Here is a 24,196-nt window from a genome sequence, read left to right on the forward strand (position 1 = left end):
ATGCAATGTACATCAAGCATGTACAAAGAAAACACACACGCACATAATACTTATAAACACTTTTATTGGTTAAATTTAAGCCGAGTATAAAACAGCAGTACAAGCCTTCTCAAGGCACCGATTGGCGTAGCAGAAAGATTACAACAGAATATATACACTGTAAATAAAATAGAGCTCCTCCTGTAAAAACTGATTGCCTTTCTCAAAAGCTCCATTTTTGCTACAGTATCATACTTGGGGAAAAAAAATGAAGGCCCAAAAAAACATATGGCCAGAAAACGTTTTATATGCTGGTTGAGTATGCGACTGCAACACTCTCAGAGCAATTTTAGTCGTTTGCCCGAAACTGAGAGAGAATTTTCAGCCAGTAAGTGAAACCAATTGCACTAAGTCTACTAGAAATATCAATAAAAAAATGTGAATATTAAAAAGGAAAAAAAAAATCAGTGGGTAAAAATCGATTTGAATGAAAATAGACACATGATACAGCTACAGTGTGTACGTTGAGTAAGAATGAGACAGGTGGCAAGATTACTGAAAAAAAAATAATCTGCAGATTTTTTCTGACATGCAGAATGATGAAAGTCTGTGAAATTCATGAATGCTGTGAGGTAATTTCCTGCAATCCCAAAACAAGGGGGTGGGGTGGGGGTGATTTGATTCGGCAAGAGTACAAAGCGTGGAGCTCAAGCATTTATTTTGTTGCTTCAGTAACTCTTCTTCATTGCACACACACACACACTGTGTCATGCACTGTGGTATTGTAGCCATTATCTCTAGACAAATCCCCCCAATTACATATACTCCCTCCCCTTCGTACAACAGTAACGTTTTGCTGGCCATCTGCACCATAGACCCTCTTTGCTCTGGGGTCTATGTCTATACCAAGAACTAAATATTACAACTTACTGAGAAAACCTGGTATCAAAAAGAACTCGGCCTGGCATACAGAAGAAGAAGAGACTTTCTACATGTACGTGATGATTCAAATTTCCATGCACTGATTGGTTCATTTTTTTCATTTTATAATTTTCCCCCACGAGGGACATCTGGCCCCCTTGTCAGTATTTGTCATGCTAGGGTACATTACACTACGTCATTGAACATATCAGAGGAGTAATTAGGCTACGAGTTTGAATGAGATTTGAATATGAAGGATACACTTTCACGGTGGGCGACTCAGACAGTTTTCGGAGTCATACAACTAAGTATTCCAGTACATGGACATAAAATAAATCTCTTCTCTTGCCTGCCTGTTTTTTTCCCAACCTGGCCTAAAAAAAAACATGCAAAAACCGAATCAGAAGGGCTTGTTGATGATTGTAAATAACACAGGATGATGGTAAGTGGTCTACTGGCCTCGCAGCTGTTCAAGTATCGCACCCCCAAGAAGATGTCTTGGGGTCTCCATGAAGACCTTGTGAAAACACTAGGTTTAACTTTTTAAATTGGAAAATCTTTTGGCAGAAAATGTCTGAATGAGTTTCTTTCACAAGAGAAAACAACTCCCTTAAAATGGATGGAATTGCTGAGGTTAAATTATATACTACCATACACAGACAAAAAATTATTCAGTGGCAGTAAAATGATAAAAAATGCAAACAAAAAATCGTGAAACAAGATGAATTGTCCCCTATTTAAAAAATTCTGAATTATGTCACTTCCTATAGACACTTGTTTACAAATAAATAAATCATGCATTTATAGTGTTATTAAAATATTATGTTTATGAGTTTTTTTTTTCATCTTTGAATTGTTAGCTACAAAGTGTTCCGATTTGCTAGAAAACCCATAGGGCAGCACCTTCCAATATGGTATATAGTTCACTATGAAGAATCCATACGGTGAAAATTATTCACGGTGGCCTGGTCTTACATTGTTTAGACCCTATTAATAAATATCCGTCTTTCTGTGGACTTCTTGTGGTGCAAGTGGTGCACATTCACTGGTCAATTCCCAAATAATCCAGACAATATGGAAAAGTAGAAACTGAACGACTCGTTTCCATGCACATGCCAAACTTGGTTGAAGTTCCAGAAAGGTCTTGCACATCACTTGTTGATTTGTTCATTCAATTTTTTTTTATCCATCTTCGGTGTGGTATATACACACACACACACAATACAAGAATCAGTTGTAAATCGACAGGTTCTGTTAGTGGTGCAGACTCCCATTTATCGTGAGCTCCAAAGTTAAAAAGCATCAAAAAATAACTGGGCAGCCGGTGCTTGTCTCTAGAATCACACTTTGTAATTAATTCTCAGCGATTGGTTTCATGGTCACGTTTCGTTTTCATAAAAGGGATGTCGATGATCCGGTGGGCCACTTTGTTTTTTTTCTTCTTTCCAAAGTGCCGCTGCAGTCCATAGAGTTCTGTTGTAAATGCTTCACTGATGGCTGGCTTGGTAGGGGCTAAGCTCGGACGGACATTGGGTATTTTTTGCTGATTTTTTTATTTTTTAATGATTTCATTTGTCTCTGTTGCATGTCTACAAGGCACTGGCTTGTGCTAGAGATCTGCAAGACAAGGATATTGTCCAACCATTAGTGCTTAGGGACAGTATGACACCAGAAATGAAACACTTGATGAAAATTTTGACATGTACAAGCTTCCTTAATGATTTAGACACACTCAAACTGCAAGCATTATGTGGACTACATACAATGCATATTTGAACAAAATAAACAAACTTGTCACAGCCTATTTTCACCAAAATACACATCCTAGCATCCATGTTCCGCCGCAAGCACCCTTTGCGCAAGTTTGTTCGACGATATTTCGAAAAATTTTCCATCCAAATTACAAATTGCCAACACTCATCGACAGCTTGGTTATTAGGGACTCACCAGACCAGAAATTCGCTCAAAATTCACTGAAATATCGCCTTTTTGTCTAGGTTTGCCCGACATGACTACACGGAGACCGCCATTTTGCTAGCGTAAAACTGTTGGTCGAGGCTCCATGCAGCACATCACTACAGTGACGTAGGCGGTGACCTCTCAACTTCTAAACACAAACTAAGAGATTATGGCCAGCATCCGCGCGCCACGAATAATCACAGATCCTAGGACTGAACTTTTTTCTCCCAAAGTAAAAGTTTGGTTTTAGTTTTGTGAGACTGGGAATGTCCAGAAGACGAGTGATGGTCATCGATATCACACGATGAATCTCTTAGTTTGTGTTTAGAAGTTGAGAGGTCACTGCCTACATCACTGTGGTGACGTGCTGCAGGGATCCTCGACCAACAGTTTTACGCTAGCAAAATGGCGGTCTCCGTGTAGTCATGTCGGGCAAACCTAGACAAAAAGGCAATATTTCAGTGAATTTTGAGTGAACTTTTGGTCTGGTGAGTCCCTAATAACCAAGCTGTCGATGAGTGTTGGCAATTTGTAATTTGGATGGAAAATTTTTCGAAATATCGTCGAACAAACTTGTGCAAAGGGTGCTTGTGGCGGAACATGGATGCTAGTCTATTCAATATCCCACAGCTGTTGTGGCGGGGTTAAAATCGTAAAAGTCAAAACCAGCCCGTAAAAGGCATGAATCCCGTCTGAAAACACCACAGCTATGGACCCACAGCTACTTGTCCTTATGCCAAAATTTTGAACAAAGTCACTTTTGGTATCTCTGGATAACCACTCAAGACATAAAATAGTTTGTGACAAAATAGCCGGTACGTAGCCATATTGGATCATCTTGCAAAACAAATTGGCAGATGTGTGTATACCATAGTCTCAGTGGAATCTGTTAAGTGTAATGGTACATATACTGCACATGAAAAATTTCACAACAAAATGGCCATCTGGTAGCCACACTGCATCATTCCATACAACAACTTGCACATTCAACTTTTGTGCATTTTCATTGTGCTGATTAGAAGCTCATGATATGAAAAATTGTAATAGAATGGCTGGCAGGCTGTCATATTGGATTGTACAACAAAATAAATAGACATGTAAATGTTTGCAATGCTACACTGTCATTGTCCAAAGTCGAATGAAATCTGTTGTGTTAGGTCAGTGTACTGGCACAGGATTTGTAAAAGTGACCTTCAGGCAGCCAAACAAGTTCATATCACATGCTTGTTTATGTTATAGGCCACTGTACACATCTCAATAAAACCAGTTGAAGCATGCTTGTATAATCGATCCTCACGTGGGGTACATGAAATGAAATGCTAGTTCCACATACCTTTTGTCTCTTGCTTGTATATCCAAACTACAGTTGGTCAAATTATGTTCATATCATCCATATACAAAATATACAAATATCCAGCATCCTACATAACAGCCTTGATTGCGAGTTAAACCATTTTGCCTCATGATTATGTAACCTCTACGGCATCAGCTGTATCTGCAAAGCATTCTACGGATTCAAGCTTACAGCTAGGTTTCCACTCAGATCCTCCAGACATCTTCTTTGTTAATGGTCATTTTTCATCTTGATTATGTTTCATTTTGGTCTTGAGTTAACTTGTTGTTTGAGTCAATTGTTCATGATCAAGGGGTGAATTCAAGTGGGCTGGTCGAAACCGCCTTCTCCTTTAAAGAAACCACAAATGACAAGGAAGGAAAGAAATGTTATTACATGGTACAAATTTACGATAGTGCCTGCAGAGCCAGCAAAGTAGAGCAGAAGCATGTGCAAATTCATATGAAAATTTGATGCAATCTTGACAATAAATAAAAATTACACAGCATGACAGAACTGAAACACAGAGCAATCATTAGCAGCTGGTGATGGCACACATACAAGGCATTAGTTATCAAAATAGCACACTAGATTGTGAAGGCGGTTTCAAGCAGGTGCATGTAACTTTCTAAAACTTACCTTGCTGATATGATCCCCTGTTTTGGAGCTTGCCCTGGTGGTGGTCTTGGAGCCATGGAATTTGGTGCTGCTGAAGACATCTGGCTGTCATCATCCTTCGGTGTTGATGTATGTTCACTGGGCTGCGACAGATTCGACGTGTGATCTTCCAGAGAGGATCTTAGAGATCGAGGCGAAGACCTAGGTGACACAGGCAGGCTCTCATTGTAGGGTGAGGCCGGTCGACCTGCAGGTGTGATGATTCTGGTCCTGTATGTTGTCTCTCTGGACACTTCAATGACTGGGTCTGGTTGCTCAAAGTCCTGTGCAGTATCCAAGATGCCATCATCAACAGATGGCCGTCTCTTCCTGCTCCTCTTCCTCCTCATTAGTGGGGATGTCATTGGACTGCCTGCTGACTGAGGAATCGCCAAAGTATCCATCCCCAAGGAGTCCAAGCTAAATTTACTCGGACTTGGGCTACTTGGTAATGGTGATTCAGAGTCTCTTGATAGCAGGTCCATGCGATCAACCTCCACGGTGCGTCTTCTCCACCTTTTCCTCTGCATTGAGCCCGGTGACACAGCAGGACTGTGTTCCCGAATTTCAACAGGACTCTGTGGTTTGGAATCTGGCTGTTCTTCTGCTTCGTTCTGAGAGCTTTTCCTACTGCTACTTGGCAGAATTATTCTTGTCCTCCTGCTGTGTGGAGACATTGGCTGTCTGGGACGTGTGGGACTTCTGACGGGGCTAGATGGCTCTCGCCATCCTTTAGTTTTACTGTAAACAGGTGATTGCGGTCGACAATCAGGAGGTAGTTCACCATGATCATCATCATGAAAAACACTGTCTCTTTCATCTTGTTGTGATTGCACAGCTTCTGTCACACTCTCTGATACAGGATCCGAATGTCTCCTTGACCGCCTCCTTCTCTGTCTCTCTCTCCGCCTTTGCCTACGTTCTTCCTCTTCCTTCTTTCGGTCTGCATCCTCTTGCAAAGGCTTTTCCTCTTTTGGTTTTTCTTTAGGGTCTTCCTCCCTGGGAGTGGAATGTTGCTCAGCTGCATCAGCTTCTGCTGATGCAATCCTCTGTCTCTGTCGAGTTCTCCTCCTCTCCTCTCTCTTGAGCAACTCTGCTTCCCTTGTATTTTGGTCATCTGCTGCAGCTCTGTGGTCTGGCTTGCTCTCTTCAACAGTTTTCTGTTGAGTTTCACTGACATCGGTAATCCCACTGTCTTTTGAAGTTTGCCATGTAGGTTCATGTATAGTGCTCGGTACAAGTTCCTGCTCTTCTGGTGTTTCTTTTTCAACTGCAGCAATATCGGCCCACTTCACTTGCATTTCCTTTTTCTGCTGTTTCAGGGGACTGTGACTATGTAACGCCACTTCAGCATGAGATTGCCGGCTGCTAGCAGCCAGAGCATGAGAAGATTCAAGTTCTTGGAACTTTCCAATATCTTCCTCCTTGATGATTTCACACAGCTGTGGTGCTTGAAACAGGACTTTTTTCACAGGTTTTGAAGGATGTTCCTGCTTTGATTCATCACTTGGCAAGGCCGGTGGCTCAAGATTTGCATCAACTGTTGATGTTTCCTTTTCTGTTTGCAGTCCAGTCTCTGAGTACTTACTTTCCTTTTCCTTTGGAGATAAAGATGCAGTTGAGCGTGCTTCTGACTCAATCACTGATGTGACACTCTCAGTTTGGTCTTCTAACTTCCTCTGTTCATCAAGCTTCTTTCTGTTTCTCTCTCTTTTCCTGTGGCCTCTCCTCTTCACTTCTTTTTCACCATGTTTCACCATTTCATCCTTGTTCACATCTGCTACCTTTTCTTCTTTATTCCCATCCACTGGAGTGATTTTTGCCTGAACTGCTGCATCATCCAAAGCACTCTGTTCTGCTCGAGTCACTTGTTTGTCATCTGTCTTGGCTAAATCTGAAGATTTAGCTTGATCAGGCTGTATCTTTATCTTGGAGAAGTACGACTTGAGTTCACTGTATTTGTCTTCTTTGTGACTAGTCTCACTATCAGACTTGTTGTCTTTACCTAGTAAATGTCTAACAATGGCAGTAGAACTGACTGAATGCTTATCTGCCTTTGCACTTGTTGAAGCGTCGCTGGCATCACTGGGACATTGGTCCTTCTGGAAAAACTTGCCCTCTGGCCTCTGTTTGCTCAGAACCCTTGACTTTTCACTTGGGCTTGGGGGTTTTGAGCCTTCCCCAGCTGGAATGAACGGAATTCCACCTTTACCAACTTTGTAAGATGATGGCCCTCCTGCCAGAAGCGGAAGTTTTCTGTTTTCTCGTCGCCTTCTCCGAGGAGAAGCAGGAGTCTTCTCTTTTTTTAGTAAATCAGTTTGGTTGGCAGTCTCCTTCAAATCTTGAACAACAGGAGATATGTTTTCTTGATAAGGTTCAGTATGTTGGTCTTTGTTGTCCTTCTGATCAACACCTTCACTGGCAGATGAATCTTTGTTCAGCAGTTTCTTAACCCGGTCAACAATGACTTTTTCAGAGGATGCGTCATCCTTTGGAAGCAGGCCATTGTTGCCAGACGGCTCTGGTAGGAAATCATGGTGAAAAGTCTTGGCCACTGGAGAAGGAGGTATTGAATCATCATGGAAGAACTTAGCACCTATTGTCTCTGGTCCCCCATCAATAACAGCACTAGGAAACTGATTATGAGTTCCACATTGAGAGTCAGAGGTTTTCCCAACAGACCTGTCCCCTGTATGGTCTTTGTGATCAGAGTCAAGCTCAGAAGCAAATCTCACAGCCTTCTCCTCTGGCAGTGCTTCACCTTTGTCTTCAAATACATCATCATACTTTTTGATCTTGAGATCTGGTTCCTCCTCTCCTGGTGGTGTTTCAGACTGCCCTCCTTGAGACAGTTTTGAAGCACTCTGCTCGTCAGTGGCCGTGAATGACTTTGTCTTTGGCAGCGTTGCAGTTACAGTCATGGCAGGGTCAATAGTGACAGCATCGTCATCCATCATGACTGTCGTGACTACGGCCAAGGTGGATGGTTGCCATTCACTGACTGGATGAGCACCATCCTTTTGGTAGGCTACAGCTACATCACTGCTGCTCTTGCTCAGCTCATCTCCTGGGAGGGACACTGAAGAAGGCAGCTTGGCAGTTATGTTGAAAATCTCTTGGTTTGATTCACCTTCTTTGATATTTTCAAATCTTACAGGGGGAGAAACGACAGTGAACTCCACGGCAGCATCTGTGGTTTCTGTCTTCAGGGGAACTGCCGGTAGTTTTCTGTTCTTATTCCTTTCGATGCGCAACTGTCTTTTGTGCTTATCCCTCAGTTTTGGCACTGGCGGCAGTTGTCTACCGGATCGACTCGACCGGTCTGACCTACTTACATCCCTGCTGGAGGCAGAACTCTGACTGAGTTGATCAATATCAGACAAGCTCTTATCAATGTTCTGTTTGCGCCTAGAGTGTCTCGCACTGAAATCCTCTTCAGTTTTTGCGCCTTTGTCACTGCCTTGTTCTGCAGCCATTGCAAGGATGTTCTCCATTGCCTGTCGTGGTGATATTGCTCCTGATTTTTCACTGAGTGCAGAAACCCTTGAGGTATCCACTGTCAGTTGCCGTGAGTGAGGGGTTTCATCTTCCTTCTGACTGCGAACCTCTGGCACTTTCTCATCAAGAGATGAGCCTAAAATTTGTTCCATCATATTGCGAGCTGGTGTCTGTTTCGAGACTGCTTTGTAATGCTCTGAATCTGACCCTCTACTTGCGAGGTGCTCGACTGTTGATATGTCAACATGTGTGTCTATATCTGTATTAACAGTACTTTTGTTCGCTTTGGCCAGCTGACCTGATAAAGCTTCATTATTCTCTAGACGTTCACTATTAACCTTTTGTGAGGTAACAATAGCAGCACCGGCAGAGAGTTTGCTATTGATTTCACTTGGTGCAACAATGGCATCTTTGGTATCTTTGGCAGCTGACTGCCTGTAATTCTCTGTAATATCTAAATCTTTATCTACAGTACGATTGTTGTCTTGTTGTTCCTTATGTTCACGTGAAGGTATATTTGGCCTACTAGTCCTAGCCCTGAGAAATAAATCCGTAGCTTCATCATCATGACTAGCCTCAACTTCTGGTTCATGACCAGCTAGTATAAGTTCCATAAGTTCTCTGTGTCCACTATTTGAGGTCCTTTTGTTTTGTAGCTGTCTTTGAACTCTGCTAGCAACTGCTTCCTCTGTTTCCATTGGCAAAAATTCATTATTGGTTTTGCTTTCTACCTCTCGTTCATTTGCGAGAATTTCTTTCATTAGCTCATCGTGTAAAGCATGCTTTGCTGCAAGACCTCTTTGCAACATTGTAACAGCTTTCTCTTCATCTAAATCATCATAAGCTACATTCTTAGTCCACTTTGTATCTTTTTCATCATTAAAATCAATGTCTGAATCTTTTGTGGCTTCTTCAAGCACACCAATATTTTCTGTTTCAAAATTTATAGCACCATTTTCACTGGTAAGTTTTTCATGAAGCATACCCTGCCATTCACCTTTATCTAAAGGCTCCGGCTCAATGACTCTTTCCTCAGGTTCCTTCTCCACACATTCAACTTTCTCCCGAGAAGTCAGTTCCTGAGGTTCGGGCATTTCAAATCGTTGCACTTTATCAACTTGATAGTCATCCTCATCAATCACATCCTTTCTGCCCTCTTCTTTGTTCTCTTTCCCCTTTTCCAACTGTTCTTCAACAATCTCCTTGTTTCTTTCGATATCATTCACTTTAAAATCTCTCACTTCTTCATCTACACCAACTTCTCTCTTGACATCTTCCAAAATGATGTGTTCAGCTTCAACAGATGCATGCCTCACTGGCTGTGCATCATCACTATGTTCAGATATGTGCAACACCTCTTCATAGTCAACATCCTGTTTCTGGATGACGTCTTCCTTATCGATTGGGGCTTCAACAGCCACAAGATTATCCTGTTCCTCATTTCTGAGATCACGCAGATTTTGAACAAGTAAATCATTCTTCTCTCCTTCTCTTTCTTCCTCTTCAGCATCCTCACCATCCTGCACGGATGTACTCCTCCTTGGTGTCCAGATTTGCCTCTCATCAAGATGTGGTTGCCAAACGCGTACATCTTCATCCCCTTTGCTGCATATGTCCTCTATTGCACACACTTTCTCATATGGTTGTACTTTTTCCTCTTCTCCAATATTTTCTTCCGGGGGATATATTGTTGGCATTTCCCTCTGAAAGAGTGCCTCTTCCTGCTCTGTAGATTGCACTTTTGGCATTATGCCATTTTGTTCTTCAGAATAATACCCTTCAGGTTCTTTATCATCCCTTACTGGTGAACTAATGCCACCTGGGGCTCTGTCAAGTTCTTCATCATCCTCTATGATTGGCTGTTCTTCCAAAGGCACTCTGAATTCCCTTTTTTGTATTTGAGCATCAATAAAGCCATTTTCAACTGGCCTTAGGGGCTCCTTTTCCGGTTGTAAAACTGGTTCATATTGTACACCATAAGTTTCTTTTTGATGTAGTACTGTGTTTTGTTCAGGCGCAGCTGGCCTATCATCGAGTACACCATTTTCAACGGATACATGTTCCTTGGCAGCTGTTTGAATAAGAGAGGTTGGCAGGGGTGGTTTACCACTTGGGAGAGGTGGTCGTCCGGCGACACCATTTTGCACACTATTGATTTTGATTGCCGATGCGTCTTCCTCAACTATGCCTCCTGTGGCCCCTAAAACTTGCACATTCCCATCATCTTGGACAGACATGTCCTTCTCACTCAACATTTGCCCAAGCTGATCCCGGAATGTCATGTAACTCATCTCTCCTTCAAGTATTGCATGGCTGTCCTGGATCCTCATCCTTTTAGGTTTCCTTTTCCGGGCTCCCTTCCTACGTTTGGGTTTCTCCTCTGGCAGTAATGGTTTCCTAATGATGGGAAATTGCAGTTCTTGGATTCCTGGCTCTTCAATCTCTTCTTCCTCCTGCTGAGCAGCTTCTTCCTCTTCTTCACCCTCTTCAACCTCCTCCTCCTCATCTTCCTCTTCTTCTTCTTCCTCTTCTTTCTGCATGATCTCAACCTCTTCCACAAGGACCTCCCTCTGAACATCCAAATCTTCTACTCTCTGCATTTTTACGATCTCTTCAATTCTCTCCTCAGTTTCTCTTCGGTACTCATTAAGGTAAGGTGCATCAACTTCGGGTGGCTGGTTGACCTCTACTTGACCTGGCCTGTGATGGTCATGTTCGCTGAAATTTTCATCAAGAACAACATCAGTGTTGGCTGGCTGCAGGTCAGCAGCAGGGCTGTAAATGAAATGATGAACAAAAGTTAAAGACATATTCAATACAGCGATTTCAAACATGGTAAATTGATCATAATCAGTTTATACATGTTTGGTACTTGTCATTATTGGTATTGTCATTATTGGTATTTTATTATTACCTGTCATTATTGTCCTGTATCCCCATACCTCTACATCTACGTAAACCAATCAAAGTCACAAACAGAAACAATGGGCTGGACTCAAAGTATAGTTGCAAAACACTTGTGACTACTGTTAGTACTTTTTGCTCTGTAACACAAACTAGCACTCTGTCTTGAAGTAGACTGAGTACTACACACACACACTGATGTATTGACACTAAAAGGGACGGGGTTGGGTACCACTTCACTTTCTTATTAAAGTTAAAATGAAGTGACATCGAAAAACTTGTAAGATTTTATAAACTGTCAAATACAAATTTGCTTCAAATGAAATATCTTGTTAAACCCTTATCCTGCCAAGCTATAATTTCAATAATAGTGAGGCATGACCTATCCAATACACTGCATTTTAACAAGATTTGAAAATTTGAAGGCCTCTGAAAACATAGATACTGTAAACGTGATTTTTATAAACCAACCATTCATGACAACATGCCAAGTAGCTAGAAATACATCTTGGTGTTGGTTCAATGCTGCTTTTTACTGACTTGACAGATGGGGCAGTGACAGACTTGGCAGGAAAAAGGATATCCGTGTGTATGTATGGTTGTATTAAAAGCCTGTTACAGAGTAATGAAAACAATTTTATGTAACTGTAGTACGATTGGGATTGGCACAGTAAAGGATACAGGGAATGACCTGATTTCCAGTGATGATGAGGTCAAGCAGGCAATAAATTTTATCAAAAATATAACTGTTTTGAAAGATGAGACCTCACAAGGATAATGACTATAAACGCATCACTTTCCTAGATAAAATTACCGTTGGAAATTATTATGTTACTTACCCGAGCGGTATCTTTGGTGGTGTGGTTGAAGTGCCTGTTGTAGTGGTCACTGAGCCATCTCCCCCACACCTCTCCCAGTCAAAAGGGTCAGACTCCTTGATGCCTTTTCGGTTCATACAGTGCTCCAGCAGAGATTGTAATTTCTGATGGAGAAGATAATACACGCTGAGAGACAATCCAATTCTAAAACAAGCGAAGTCAGCCACTGAGCAATGTATTTTCTGATGTCATGAGAGCTGTAGACAGTTCTCCTTTGATCCTCTAACCTTTTTGAAAGGTCTCCCTTTAATGGGAGTTTTTTACAACTAAATATTGTTCTGTTTTCTTCCACTAGTTACTGAGTGTCGACAAAGCAGGATAAGACAGGTCCATAATAAAATATTGATGATTCTACACCACAGATACTAGCATTCCAAAGGAGGGAATTTTTTTTCGAAAGGATATACTCAATCTGCAACATACAATTACAATAACAGTGACACTTATTTGCTTTTTATTTGCTTCATTTTTTTGTACAATGAAGTACTGCACACTATGATAAATCTTAAAGAGCCAAACACAATACAGCATAACGTAAGTGTATCTATGTAAGATCAAAATCAGGGGCAAGTCTAGTATTTCTCTTGTAAATTTATCGGTACATTGATTGGTGTCATATTAATGAAAAGGAAAGACATTACTGGGATATTTCTGTACGCACACTTAAAATCTATCAGTTTACATTTGAGATGATGTTACCCGGTGACCAGAATGAACCAACAAATATCCCTTAATTGACACATTCAGAGTCAAACTGTCTAACTAGCGTTTGCAGTTGGTATTTTCACAAGAAATTTCTCATGCAATATTGCTTTTTTCTTGTAGAGTAACATTTTTTATTCACATATTTTTAATCATTTTCAATATACCATGAACTATACGAAACTATCGTTACAATATTCATAATGCTGTTCGGTGATCAATAATTTGACACTCTGAATAAGTAAATCCTACATTAAAGCATGCAGAAATCACATGACGAGCACAATGAACAAGATTTCACAAACAGGATGTCCAAATTGCTGGCACACAGTCCATGTAGCCGACAATGAGATGCAAATGATATGCGGTCAAGGTCTCCTCAACTAACTTTCAGCTGGTTCTTCACTTTCTACTATTTTTATATTATTTTTTACAAAGGCACAGACTTACTCTACCTGTAACTTAAAACTGATAGTGATTTTGTAGCTCATTCTTTACTATTTTTCATAGTCTTTGGTAGCCGGTAACAGACACTTCGTGTTCGTGTCGGCTACATGGACGATCTGCCAAATTGCTTACCTGATAGTCTGGTTTATCTTCGTATCTCAGATACTGTACATGTTCAAGAAATCCTTTGAATTCAGACGGAAGATGTTTTAACATCAGCCTGTGGTCATACTTCTCCTTCATCAAGCCCACTTGCTCCTGCAAAGCGAAGACACAAACCACAAAGATTTCATTACCTTGATAGCTGTTTGTCAATTTAGGAACATATAAAAATATTCCAATCAAGTAATGTATAGTACGTCTAGCATGTGCTTCTCCCAGGCTTGGCTATTACAAACATTCCACCAACAATATAAGCCTATCAACATCTTTTCTTCACAGGAAGCAAACACAAATTTAACTTGTGAGCAAACTGCCCTTTCGAATTCCCTAAACTCATTACACTATGCAGCTCCCTATAAGGTGTCTCCCACTATGCTAGACCATTGTTCAATGATTTAAAATAGATAACTTATCTGCCTTAATGAGCGTATGAATAAGTTGAGAATAGAGGATGGCAACATGAACATTTTGTGCTGTTTAATTTCAATGCTTTCTATGTTAAATGTCACCCCTTCAACTACTGTAGTTTGCCCCCCCCCTACACATTCTTTTTATTGGGAAGTTTGACCTCTTAATAAGGAAATAGGGATAAAGGGTCAATGCTTTGAGCAAGTTTACTTATAATTTACAGCTTGCCTATCATACAGAGCATCTTTTCAATCAACAGTCAGATGTTAAGATAGAGGTATTTGGGACACTGCATCACTCTTTTTTGAAAAGATTCCATAACATGCAAATATGTTGCATGCCTATCATCGTTGAATGTTGCAAAACCCTCTCTGCTAGTACTGTATAAACTTTGGTAAAATATGGAATGTGACGGGGAACACACTGGTCACAACTACCTCTGCAGCTTCCATCTAATACTGACCAGAGCAACATCTGTTGGTCTCACATCAAGCAACAGAGCACAAGGGTCCCACATAAGTGCCAATAGATCATATATATAATATGACCAAGGGTTCCGTATGATATCTACGAACATTTGACTTCTGAAATCATGATACTTGGCAGATCCACGGTCTCAGTGTATACAAGCTGGGCTGCTTGGTACGCTAAACTTCAAAGCCCTGCTGTGTGCATTACCCGATAACAGATTGAGCTGCTGGATCAGTGCACACAGCTGAAATGCGAGGTCAGACAGGACCACTTTCATATCTCTGTCTAAAATTTTCCTAATCTAAGACTAAGATATTGAATCACCCTAACTCTACTGGAGAATAATATTTCTGACAGGAGGCACTTCAAATTTCAAAATGAATCAAAACAAATATTCCCAACAGACTTTTAAGAGAAGACGGGTGGCAATGGGCAGTCAGTAAACATACCGAAACAGAGGGGTCGGATGAAGAATTTCTTCATTTACATTTGGTGGCACAGCCAATTTCCACTGCACTAACCTCTGACTGCATGCATTCGGGGAGACCTACATGATGTTTATTTAGTGGAATGTATGACTTAAAAGGGAGGTTACACAAACATTCGCCAGGGACCAACATATAACCCTGACCTGAAAATGACCTCTTTTGATTTAGCTACGAAAAAACTATTTCTTTTTATTTACTTATCTTTGACAGAAAGAGCAATTGATGCATAAATAAAGATGCAGATATATAATTATGAAATTCTGCACACCATTTTTTGTTTTATTTTATTTGTTTGTGGATGGAGGATGTTCAAGCAACAGTTGGGAAATCTTCCAAATAAGAACTTTACAGGCTTCTTTAATGTATCTGTATAGACATTTTTCAAAGGTAAATGGTCAATAGTGACTGTTACCTTTTAGGATGTACACTCTGAAGAAATCTTGACAATCCTTTATGGAACTACTTGCTAGCCTCTTTATACATAATGAGGTATGTTCTCAGTGAAATTAAACAGAAAGGAACTTGTTCCAAGACATTTAAAATAAATGGAAACAAAGGCTTGTGAAGTGTGAATCGGATGGGTACACATATAGAACGACAGGTGTAGCAACATGCCTCTTTAACATTCTCTTGAAGTGGAATATTCCATGAGAAAGACCCCCTCCCAACATCTGATCTACTTTCGGGAAAATGTCACAGCAGTTCATCAAGGAATCACAATTATCCCTCAGTGAACAGATGCATGGCATTTCAATAAACAGTACTGCAATCTCCAGTGATCACTACCAGATATTAATATTGTTTGATGAGGCAGCAGTGTCTCAATGGGACTCCTACTTGGGCAAATTAATCAAGACCAACATAAACTAGTTTTCCACTTCAGTTTGTATAAATCACCGTGCATGTGAAAGACAACCTCACAACTGCATCCATCCAGGACCCATAAAACATACACAAGTATTCTGATGTGAATTCATATCATTTTTTTTTCATTCCGTTTTGCTGTGTTGTATTCAGATACGATGATGGCATACCTTGTCTTTGATCTTCCTCCAGGGGAGCTGTCCGGTCACAAACTCAACCAGCATATAGAAAAGGGACCAAAGGTCATCGTGTCGACCCATTTCCTGCAGATTCAAGGAGAGGAATCAGTATCATCCCAGGGAATGATGTAGGGAAAAATCACACATGAAACCACAACACGGGCCATTGTTTGTATATTCTTGTCTCGGTCTGTTTAGTTTCAATGCAGATGCATACATACAGGAAAGAAACAAAAATCAGAAAGTACAAATATCTTTGCTCAAAAAGCCTTTATAAGCATCGCTCTGACTTAAATTACAAGCTCAATCTTTACTTGTGATGCAAAGGTTCTGTGTTTGAATTCAATGGTCTTGTTGATATCAGCTTTCGGAACTTGCCCAATTTTTGCGTGATTCCACATGTTTCACTGCCGCATTCCTACCTTTTTTGGTGTACATTCTTTTACTTTGGGGAGAAACCTAAGAATTTGTTTATCCATTTAACAGTGGGGTATAAGTTGGAACTGTTAATGAGAAACTTTGACTATTAAACTTCAGTTTCAAGAGAGTCCATCTCATTAAACAGAATCACCCCTGGATTGTCAACAGCCGCTTGTACCCTTTGCTTTGCTTATAAAGTCTGTGCAGCTTAAATGTTTCAATGGGCGCAAGCGTCCCTCATGCCTTCAGCTCTTGATTGTGGGGAAGGGCATAATTTGTACCCCTTCTGTGGAAGTTGCCACATTGGCTACAGCCGTATTTCGGCAAAGAAGGCACAAGGACTATAAACATCTAAATCACTCCCCAAAGTGTCCATGAGATGAGGAAAGTACAATCATATAACAAGGATATATATGTCGATAGTAATAATTTATTTAGCTTGTTTGAATCTAGCAATGCCAGTCAGCTGTACACTGTAACAATTGGTGAACATACACTGACAATAAAACATCGATAATGAGATTATCCAAACTCATACGAAACTGTTGAAGACGACTTTTCAAGTAAAATCACAGAAACCTTTCAAGAGAATTGGCTCACCAATTTACATCAGGTGGACAGCTACAAACTACTCCAGCCATTGTAAGGATGATCATGCATCAGTTGTCAAGTAATTTAATATCCTTATTGATTTCAACAGATCTCCTACAAGTATTGCAAAATGCCTCTGAGTGGCAGCAAGTTATAAAATTTTTTTCCGGTGATCCATTTTTGCCAATTTAAAACTTTACACAGCAAATGATACACTTTTGATAGGAAAAAACATTAAAAATCTCAGAGTGGTTTTTTTTGTAATTTTCACTTCATTGTTACTAATATAGAGTATATTTACACTTCATATTCACATTAGCCTTCAATTTCCATCTCAGTAGCAACTGTGTGCATACTGTTACAATATCTCAGCATGATCACTACTCATTACGCATGCATAAGTTCAAGGATTAAAATATGATGATTTCTGACAATGCAAACAGGCCCCTGGGGTATAACTATAGCATAAGACTGAAATAATGAAAGAGTTCATCCTCCATGCACACAGCAGTTCACAGACCAAATATTTTTGACGTTCTGATCATGAACTCTGGTAAATTCCTTGAACTTCTAAACAGTGATTTTCACAAATGATTGGAAGTCCTATCCACTGAAAAATTGGCACTGTAAATCTGGAAATACCAAAGAGTCAAATTTACTCTAAGTCTCGATACACATGATTTCATACTGCAGCTAAAACAAGTACAGAACAAGAAAATGGCATTTTTTTGCAGACTGCACCTCAGCCTGAATGCCGAACAGAGAACAGATGAAGTTAACCTGAAGGAATTATCAAATTTCAACTTCATAGCTCACAGACATTAGATATGTTTTTCTTAAACATATCACTATCAAATGGAACATTTGTTTATGCTCACTGGAACAAGCAATCCGGGCATTAAGGTCAGAAGTTAATATGCGGAGCAAAATGAATTTGAAATGAAACACTGCAAATTTAATAAGTTTGGGTGTGATGCAGCCAGATGTGGGCCACAGCCAAACAACCTGCATCACGCATTCAGATATTATGTATAAACATCATGAACCGCCAATGGATATGGCCTTGCTAAAGTCTGAAGTCAGACTGGCTGATGTAATTTTACAAGCCTGTAATACCAAAGATATCATACACCTAAAATGTACTGGAATGAATATACAATGTATTTGTATTATTAAACTCATGATCTCAGCAAAAACATACAATAGTTAATCCAAAATAATCAACAAAAATTTGGCTGATTTCATGCTGCAAAAATTTTGTTCGCCTTAGTTTTGCAACTGTCCACATTTATCATATTGTGAGACTAGAATAGCCATACTGATATTCTAACCAATTTACAAACAAGCAAGATAACACAGAAACATCACACAATTCTCTCCTTATGGAAAATAAATATTGTTTTCCACAAATTTTGTCTACGATATGAAGATGTACTTTGAATTGTCTAGCACCATCTCCTTTGAACAACCCAAATTAATCATGATACAAAAATTTTTATACATATCACACCCGATATGATTGGCAACCAGCTAGAATCTCATCTGGGACCTCTCCTCCAATTTCATTGCAGGCAAGACTTTTCGGTAATTCAGTCTCACAGTGTACTTCATATCTCTTTGCAACACTCAAACAGTCTCAATGCAAACATTTGAAATTAAACAGAGAATCTATATATGTATTAAAGGGTGATCAAGTCACTTGCTACGTCATCATAACTGCAAACAACAGAATGCGCACTCTCCGGCGCATGCGTCCACTGTATGGGACCGTGCTCACTGTAAAAATTAAACCATGGTTTTGATGGAAACCTATCTTCATACAACTTATTGTCAGAGCTTTTAGCATGAAAGCGAATGTTGTTAGTGATGATTGAATGATAATTATATTATTGTCGAGTTGTAAGTTTTAAATGTTTGAATGTCAATATATTTACAAAGTATTTATAAATTCTAACAAAATAATTTGAAAAGGACATATTTCTCATCAAATTGTGATTTTTCCCATTTCACATATGGGGAGGGGGTGATGGTACAAATGTAAGCGATGTAGCATTGTAAATAGGCTGGTGACCTCATATTTTTATTTGATGCATATGATGTGCAATATCTGAACAATAACTTATGTGAAAATAAACAAAATTTTGGATTGGAAATCTAAATAATTCTGCAAAGTGTGGATAAGGTGTGGTCATTACTTTTAAGTTTGCAACAGCTTTAACTGTTGTTTTGGAAGGCCTGAGAAGTGATAATTTAAATTCTTATGCACATTTTCAGCGGTAAAATAGCTAAATCTTTCATTTATTATTCAATGTGGATCACATGTAAACAAACCAAGTGCCGCATTTCAAGAAAGGAACTTACATATATATATCTGGTTGGGCAACGCTTACTAGAGATTCATAATTTCTGTCATTTGAATGGGGAAAAGTGGGTGTATTTCAAATCCTTCTAGCTGCCAAATGAATCTGGTGACATATTGATTTTTTTTGTCGTAATCTCATCCTCACATATACCTTAGTGTCAGAGAAAAATAACGAAAATTGTTAGTAAAAAATTTAGTGGCTCGATCACCCTTAGGGTAGAATGTGCCTCAGGGACACATTTTCAAACTCTCTAACTTTTACAAGTCTTTTCTGATCTGCCACATGTTCGGATTCATTTTAAAGCTCTTGGTGTAAGAAAAATTTTCATCGGCTTAGTTATTTGAAACTGAAAATTTCATTTTTCTCCATGAATTATCACATGGATAGCAGCTGTTTTGAATTTCAAATATCGGTAAATTTGGGGTAATTTGTTTCCCTAGAACCAAAATTTGCATGGTGACCCCCGATTTTTATTCTTGATTTTGAAAGAGAATGGTTGCAAAATTCCTCAAGGAAAGTTTGAGCAAAAGTTTGTCTTTCACTTTTGAGGTGAACTACCTTAATTATGTTACGTAAAATATTTTATCCACATCGTTCAAAGGAAAGGCTGCTGAGATTCTGGAGACCAATCATAAAATGTGACCAGGCATGCCACAATGACAGATTTTTTAATACAAAGTAACAAATATCTGCGAGCAATTCACGCAAGCTGAAAACAACACTTCAGTAGAATTTCATATTGTCTCAACACTTCTGAAATGACTACTCAGAGACTTTCAACTTTCAATGCCCAAACAGCCACAAGACATTAGAAGACAGATATTGTTTGAAACACGAACACTTATAATTTGACAAGGTTTGAGCCACCAAACAACGACATACTTGACAGCATAACCTTTAGGGAGTCACACCCCTCTTCACAGCAACCAATGGGCTCATCAAAGCTTCTACTTACCCGATTCCTATGTGCATTGATGGAGGCATAACGGACAGTCCCTCGGAAACCAGCTGCCGCACGTGGCTGTAATCATGGGAGGATAAAGACAGAAATCAACCTTTCACACCTTTCTTTGAAAACATCCCCACAGCTCTTCACAACATTAACAATTGTCAGTCACAAACACTACTGATTGGAATCATGGTTGTCATGGTTTCTCAACAACACTGACAGCATGTGATGCTGCAGCTACCCACACAACACCACTCCCTCCTCCCAGCTCTCCCCTTGCTTCACCCTCCGGTCTGTCTGTCAGTCAGTCAGTCAGTCAGTCAGTCTGCCTGTCTGTCTGTCCCTCTCTCTCTCTCTCTCTCTCTCTCTCTCTCTCTCTTCAAATACATTTCTGCACAATTGAAAAAACAATTCCGAATGACAAATTAGCACACTATTTAAAATATAATGTCAGAGAGAGACCCACCCTCTACAGTTTATATTCATGGCCTGATTTTACAAACAAAATTCACTGAAAACATCTCTACTTGCTTACATTCAGTCAATATATAATGACTTTAAAAATATTTATGATGCAAAAACTTTTTCACTCTCAAGGACTTGCCCCAAGTGACGTATACTTGGCTGAGTGCTATTGACACAAATTTATACTGACATCATAACTGTGATAATGTTTCATCAGGGTTCCCAGGATGATGACAACTAGCTGATGTGTAAAACCATTACGGGTAATTACCACCCTACTTAGGGATAATTTTCACACCGATTCACGCCGTATTGCTTTCACTTTAGTAATTTTAGTGGGCAGCCACCCACACTTGCGTTATTTCACAACTATCATTCTGTTTTTGAGTGCAGACACGTTTGTTGGACGATTTCTTTTCTCAGCGCTCCAAACCTTTCACTGGTGTCATTACAAGGCAAATCTGAAGACATGCTCATAGAATTTTGGTGTTGTAAATGCAGACTGAATCTTTGTTATGCTCGGATTTTGCAATAGCATCAAGAACATTGAAAACAAGTCATCGTTGATGACACAGTCCCCACTTGTTAATGGGTACTTTGATTACAGGTCCTCAGAGAGGATAGAGTCCTCTTCATTAGGTCTGTGATAAAAATACTTTTGAATGTCTGAGCTGTAGTTCAGGACATGAAAAAATCATAATAAAATGGCCACATGGCGGCCTTATTGGATCGTATCACAGAACAAATCTATGTGCATATGTATGACAGACATCCAGCTCTATGGGTTTGCTCAGAATTAGATATATGCATAATTAATGAGGTATAGTATGAAGCATCATAAGGTCTCCCATCATACCATATATGAAGGGTGTACCACTTGTGGTTCCTGAGTTATGGACAAATATGTATATTTGAGGTCAAAGGTCATCGAGGTCATGTGACATTTTGTCAAAATAATTGTATTGCTAAGTTATCCCTATATACCAAAAATCAGACCTCTAGCTCTATTGGCTCGCTCAAAATTAGATATGCACATAATTGATGAGGTACGATATGTGGCGTCATCAGCTGTCCCATCATACCATATATGAAGGGTGTAGCACTTGTGGTTACTGAGTTATGGACAAATATGTATATTTGGGGTCAAAGGTCACCGAGGTCACATGACATTTTGTCAAAAAAAATTGTAGTGCTCAGTTATCCCTATATACCAAAAATCAGACCTCTAGCTCTATTGGCTCGCTCAAAATTAGATATGCACATAATTAATGATGTACAATATGTGGCATCATAAAGTGTCCCATCATACCATACATGAAGGTAGTAGCACATATGGTTACTGAGTTATGGACAAATATGTATATTTGAGGTCAAAGGTCACCGAGGTCACGTGACATTTTGTCAAAAAAATTGTATTGCTAAGTTATCCCTATATACCAAAAATCAGACCTCTAACTCTATTGGCTTGCTCAAAATTAGATATGCACATAATTAATGAGGTACAATATGTGGCGTCATAAGCTGTTCCATCATACCATACATGAAGGGTGTAGCACTTGTGGTTACTGAGTTATGGACAAATATGTATATTTGAGGTCAAAGGTCACCGAGGTCACGTGACATTTTGTCAAAAAAATTTATTGCTAAGTTATCCCTATATACCAAAAATCAGACCTCTAGCTCTATTGGCTTGCTGAAAATTAGATATGCGCATAATTAATGAGGTACAATATGTGGCGTCATAAGCTGTCCCATCATGAAGGGTGTAGCACTTGTGGTTACCGAGTTATGGACATATATATATGAGGTCACCAAGGTCACCAAGGTCACGTGACATTTTGTCAAAATATCTGAGATATCTGCGTGAAAGGATGGACTCACGGATGGACTCATGGACGGACATGACCCAATCTATAAGCCCCCTGGACTTCATCCGTTGGGACTAAAAACTGTGTCACTGCATCCTTTTTCCAATATGAATACGATGAGAAACTAAATTTTTATTTTTCTCGGCCTTATACATGGGAGTCTATGGACTGCCTTATACATGGGAGTCTATGGACTGCCTTATACATGGGAGTCTATGGAGACGGCCTTATACATGGGAGTCTATGGAGGTGAAAACTAAAAAGTCCTCTAACACGACCAAATTTGATCGCATTGTGAAACAAATCGACGTGCATCTGTATGGGGTAGGGTACTATCCTTGTGCAAAGTTTGAAAGAAATTGACCTGGGCATCTCTGAGATATCTGCGTGAACGGACGGACGCACGGACGGACGCACACACGCACGCACGCACGCACGCACGCACGCACGGACATGACCAAACCTATAAGTCCCCCCCGGACGGTGTCCGTGGGGACTAAAAAACACCTTCAATAGGGCATGATGCTAGTCAATGTGAGCCGACCCTAAACATATATACCATAGGTTAAATATTTCCTTGTAAACTTTGACATTTTTCTACAGGAGAAGACTGCATAATTTAGTGACAATCTGGTCTTCCTGACTGAATTTTGCCCAAAATAGCAAATAATTAAAACACAGACTGCCTGTAAAATTCAAACAGCATTAAACTTGGGAAAGCTCAGATAGCCTGCCAGATTTTGAATATTTCGATAGATATTTTCCATATATGTTTCAGTATCTCTGCACAGTCACCTAACATTTCATAAGATATGGCAGTCATCTCCCCGTGATCATATTCTGCATATCTTTCACAGAGAAATGCGCTAACTGACACTCTAGAATCAGGGTGTTAACCTTTTTTAAGAAGCTGTTGAAAACATAGCAACCTCTTCCCGAGTAAAAATCAGCTGCCTCCATATCGAATCAAAATGCTTGTGATGATAAACAGCAGGACTGAGGTCATTTTTTTTACTGTATGCAACATTTTTGGTTTGTTTAATTGGGCCAGTTTGACATCTATTCTAGCACTTCAGCTTTTCTAATACATATACATATGAAATGGACACAAAACAGTACTCGAGGGACCAAGATTTTTGTGACTTTTGAGTCCAGCTGATTGTCACTGAAATGAACTTTGAAATCCAACAGTTTCATGGATTCATATGTTTTTGCCATTGATCGGGCTTTTTGATTCCCTACATCTACGTCCTGAGTACAGAAAATAAAACAGAAATACAACATAATCTAAAAGAGTTATTAAAATTTTAAATCTAAATTTTAAATTATGACAAATACACAAAACAAAGTTCATGAGCACAACACAATATTTGGTAAATACAGTACTATAGGGAAGTGTAGGGGATACGTTGAGCGGACTCACAATATTATAATATGACTATTGATCAGGAATTATATTTTTGCAACACAACAGGAGCATTCTTATTGGTGTGTTGATCTGCATTGAATTACAAACTCTCTCGTCTGACAAAAACATCATTTACTTACAGCTCTAACAAGTCCCAGTGAATTTGTGTATTGCCGTGCTAATCCAAAGTCTAACATATACACTTTGCGGCAGGTACTTGAAAGACGACCCATGGCGAAGTTGGACTAAAAATAAATCAGAGAAACAGAAACAGACATGAAA

At 39.6% G+C, this 24,196-nt stretch overlaps 1 protein-coding gene across 7 annotated transcripts in view; it reads right to left on the reverse strand.

The window, feature by feature from the left end:
* Positions 1-47: 47 nt before the first annotated feature.
* The window catches only part of LOC139149718 (uncharacterized), a 49,530-nt gene continuing 25,381 nt past the window's right edge, over positions 48-24,196 (reverse strand). For all 7 annotated transcript variants that reach the window (XM_070721646.1, XM_070721648.1, XM_070721649.1 and 4 more), the window contains exons 6-13: positions 24,055-24,159; positions 20,180-20,245; positions 15,842-15,934; positions 13,411-13,536; positions 12,091-12,233; positions 4,832-11,122; positions 4,193-4,542; positions 48-2,517 (exon numbers count right to left, since the gene is read on the reverse strand). In XM_070721646.1, the coding sequence (XP_070577747.1) occupies positions 4,470-4,542; positions 4,832-11,122; positions 12,091-12,233; positions 13,411-13,536; positions 15,842-15,934; positions 20,180-20,245; positions 24,055-24,159 (6,897 nt within the window). In that variant the 3' untranslated portion in view covers positions 48-2,517; positions 4,193-4,469. The remainder of the gene's footprint in view (positions 2,518-4,192; positions 4,543-4,831; positions 11,123-12,090; positions 12,234-13,410; positions 13,537-15,841; positions 15,935-20,179; positions 20,246-24,054; positions 24,160-24,196) is intronic.

This window comes from Ptychodera flava, chromosome 14 (genome assembly GCF_041260155.1).
Source record: "Ptychodera flava strain L36383 chromosome 14, AS_Pfla_20210202, whole genome shotgun sequence".
Lineage (NCBI taxonomy): Eukaryota > Metazoa > Hemichordata > Enteropneusta > Ptychoderidae > Ptychodera > Ptychodera flava.